This window comes from Protobothrops mucrosquamatus, unplaced genomic scaffold (genome assembly GCF_001527695.2).
Source record: "Protobothrops mucrosquamatus isolate PMUCROS unplaced genomic scaffold, P.Mucros_1.0 scaffold4447, whole genome shotgun sequence".
Classification (NCBI taxonomy): domain Eukaryota; kingdom Metazoa; phylum Chordata; class Lepidosauria; order Squamata; family Viperidae; genus Protobothrops; species Protobothrops mucrosquamatus.
The window spans coordinates 1566-5566 of record NW_015390357.1 but is presented as its reverse complement, the minus strand read 5'-3'; the positions used below and the strand labels follow the sequence as shown (position 1 = coordinate 5566).

At 44.6% G+C, this 4001-nt stretch overlaps 1 protein-coding gene across 1 annotated transcript in view; it reads left to right on the top strand.

Moving 5' to 3' along the window:
* STXBP1 (syntaxin binding protein 1) overlaps positions 1–3638 on the top strand; it is a gene marked incomplete at its 3' end in the record, with an annotated part of 15777 nt that extends 12139 nt beyond the window's left edge. The window contains exons 14-18 of the mRNA XM_015828386.1: positions 1–37; positions 309–418; positions 2283–2384; positions 2734–2819; positions 3484–3638. Coding sequence (XP_015683872.1) covers positions 1–37; positions 309–418; positions 2283–2384; positions 2734–2819; positions 3484–3638 — 490 coding nt within the window. The remainder of the gene's footprint in view (positions 38–308; positions 419–2282; positions 2385–2733; positions 2820–3483) is intronic.
* Positions 3639–4001: the final 363 nt, after the last annotated feature.

Below are 4001 nucleotides of genomic sequence, written 5' to 3'. Positions count from 1 at the left end.
ATCCGGATCATCTTACTGTACATCATTCTCAAGAACGGTAAGGAAAGACTCTTATTTAGGCTCAAAGCCATTGGGGAGACCTGAGGATATGTGGTGTGCATTTTCCCAATCCTTTGCTTCCATGGGTCCCTGGGAGGGAAATTGGTTGTTGTTGCTAGTTGCGAAGTCGTGTCTGACCCATCGCGACGTTGTGTTGACGTTGTTCTCTTCTTCACTTGAAAACGGGCCACTCAACGGTTGTTTGTTGGCATGCATGTGTGCCGACTCCCTCTCCTAGAACATGTATGCTTGGTCTCTCCCTCCCCCAGGGATCACCGAGGAGAACCTGAACAAGCTGATCCAGCATGCTCAGATCCCTCCTGAGGACAGTGAGATCATCACGAATATGGCACACCTTGGGGTGCCCATCATAACAGACGTAAGTCCTGCCACGTTCTTTCAAAAGCTCTGGAGAAGTGACCAGGTCAATCCACGCTCTGCTTGGACAGCTTGGTCCCAACTGTGGAAGTAAGAAGCAGAAGCAGAACTAATACCACTTTACAAGGCCTTGGTGAGGCCACACTTGGAATATTGCATCCAGTTTTGATCACCACGATGTAAAAAAGATGCTGAGACTCTAGAAAGAGTACAGAGAAGAGCAACAAACATGATTAGGGGACTGGAGGCCAAAGCATATAAGGAACGGTTGCTGGAATTGGGTGTGTCTAGTTTAACGAAGAGAAGGATGAGGGGGGACAGGATAGCAGTCTTCCAATATCTCAGGGGCTGCCCCAAAGAAGAGGGAGTCAAGCTATTCTCCAAGGTGCCTGAAGGCAGGACGAGAAGCAATGGGTGGAAACTGATCAAGGAGAGAAGCAATTTAGAACTAAGGAGAAACTTCCTGACAGTTAGAACAATTAACCAATGGAACAACCTGCCTCCAGAAGTGGTGAATGCTCCAACACTGGAAGTTTTTAAGAAGAGATTGGACAGCCATTTGTCTGAAATGGTGTAGGGTTTCTGCCTGAGCAGGGGGTTGGACTAGATGACCTCCAAGGTCCCTTTCAACTTTATTATTATTATGATGTGGTAGAACAAAGTCTACCAGCAGGCTCCATTGTATTGCTTGGCACCTTCTTCTAAGGTCCCCAAGGCTTTCTCTTGTGTTTGACCATAGTTTCAGGTATCTGTTGCTAGGACTCTTATTCCAGACTTGGGAATAGTTGAAGGAGAACTCAACTGTCAATTCAAGGGTCTTTTGGTCTATGGAACCAAGAAAGGTTCCACCTACTCCTTGGGAAACAACGTATCTCTTAATGTCTATGGAGAGTCTCAGTCATCCAGGTCATAGTTATCCCAACGATGCTTTTTCACGAGGCAACTGGACTGTTTTGTTTTTCTTTGAAGACATTTCACTTCTCATCCAAGAAGCTTCTTCAGCTCTGACTCTTCAGCTCTTCCATTCCTCACCATCCAGTAAGAGCTTGAAGAAGCTTCTTGGACGAGAAGCGAAATGACTTCAAAGAAAAACAAGAAAGTCCAGTTGCCTCGTGAAAAAGCATCTTTGGGGTAAGTATCTCTCAAGCTTGTAATTAAACAATATTTTTTTTGCAATGGTAGCAGTTAGACTTTCAGGGTAGTTGATATCTTGAGAGCCTGGTATGTACTGTATGTATGGCAGTTACCTTTGTAACTTACACTTCCATAAAAAAGAAAAACCAGAATTATCTGTTTAGCAAATGGCTAAGTCCTTGGTGCTCTCCGAGCCTGGTTGTTTTCCTGCAGACGTTTCATGACCCAACTAGGGAACATCATCAGTGCGAGAGGGGAATGGAGTTTGCTTTCTTTCCCTTCTGACACTGATGATGTTACCTAATTGGGTCATGAAATGTCTGCCAGCTAAGAGACCACCAAGGACCCCACAGTCCTCCTCCTCGTCCCCACCTTCCTTCTTCACCTCCACTCCTTGTGCCCCACTGCCTTCTAGCCCTGATGATGTTCCCTAGTTGGGTCATGAAACGTCTGCAAGAAAACCACCAAGCTCGGGAAGCACCAGGGATCCCACAGTTCAACTTTATTCTCTTCTAAATGGCTAAGCGTTACAGATGAGAGAGAGGACCACAGGGTAGATGGAGAGAAGTTCTTGTAACTAGAGGTTGGTATCTTCTAGTTTTTGAGGTTCAGCTCCCAGCATCTCCAATCTTACACAGGTCCCCAAAGCTAGAAGGCTCCAGTTTACTCTTCCATGTGTATAAGCCTGGTGAACATCCTCTGAATCTATTTTCTCTCTCTCTTGCGTCCAGTCGACCTTACGTCGTAGAAGCAAGCCAGAACGGAAGGAACGTATCAGTGAACAGACCTACCAGCTCTCTCGATGGACTCCGGTGGTCAAAGACATCATGGAGGTTCGTAATGAAGGATAGCTCTTGAATGCATGGACCTCTTTGCTTTGTGTCTAATACACACTATTGATCACTTGCAGGAGCTCCAGATGTGCAAATTCTTTCTTTCTTTCTTTCTTTCTTTCTTTCTTTCTTTCTTTCTTTCTTTCTTTCTTTCTTTCTTTCTTTCTTTCTTTCTTTCCTTCTTTCCTTCCTTCCTTCTTTCCTTCTTTCCTTCTTTCTTTCTTTCTTTCTTTCTTTCTTTCTTTCTTTCTTCCTTCCTTCATTTGTTTGTTTATTTGTTTACTTACTTACTTACTTACTTACTTACTTACTTACTTACTTACTTACTTACTTACATACTTATTTCTAGGATGCTGTGGAGGACAAACTGGACACCAAACATTACCCATGCATCTCCACCCGGTCAGCTGCTTCCTTCAGCACTACAGCAGTCAGGTAAGAAGGGAGTGCCCTGTCTGGTATCGGGTCTAGGGAAGCATAATTAGGTTTAAATGAAGCCTAGATTAAACTTAATTAGGTCTAAGTTAAACTAAGTCTGAATTGGAGGCCTGCAAGCACAGAATGTTTGTGGACATTTTTGCTTGTTTATTTGTTTGTAAAATAGATAGATAGATAGATAGATAGATAGATAGATAGATAGATAGATAGATAGATAGATAGATAGATAGATAGATAGATAGATAGATACATAGATAGATACATAGATAGATACATAGATAGATAGATAGATACATACATAGATACATACATAGATACATAGATACATAGATATATAGATTAGATAGAGATAGAGATACAGACAGACAGACAGCAGTAGCAGTAGCAGTAGCAATAGCACTTAGACTTATATACTGCTTCACAGTACTTTACAGTCCTCTCTTAACCGGTTTACAGAGTCAGCATCTTGCCCCTTAACAATCTGAGTTCTCATTTTACCGACCTTGGAAGACTGAGTCACCCTTGAGCCGGTCAGGATCGAACTCCTGGCGGTGGGCAGAGTTTGCCTGCAATGCTGCATTCTAACTGCTGCGCCACCAAGTCTCTTCCAAATCGTGATCTAATTTTTTTCTTTTCTTTTCCTTTTCATCCTGGTCTTCAGTGCCCGCTACGGACACTGGCACAAGAACAAGGCTCCCGGGGAATACCGAAGCGGTCCTCGCCTCATCGTTTTCATCCTGGGCGGGGTTGCTCTGAGCGAGATGCGCTGCGCCTACGAAGTGACGCAAGCCAGCGGGAAGTGGGAGGTGTTGATAGGTAAGTCCTTGTCTTGCTTGGCGCCTTCAACTCATGCTTGCTTGCTCCGCTCTGCTCTGTCTTCCATCATCTCCATCTGTCTCCTCACTTCCTCCTCAACTTTGAGGCCTCCTGCCCCCAAACCCGGTGCTCCCTGAAGCTCCCCATAGGGAATACGCTTGCATCCATTGCCCCGTCCTATTCTCCCCTCCTACAACTCTTGAGGATATTTGAGGGGCTGCCACAAAGATGAGGGGGGCAAAACACCAGAAGTCAAGACAAGAACCAGTGCAATCAAACTAACCTAGTAGAGAAGCAATCTAGAACCAAGGAGAAATGTCACAATGGCGAGAACAATCAAGCCGTGGAACGGCTTGTGGTGCC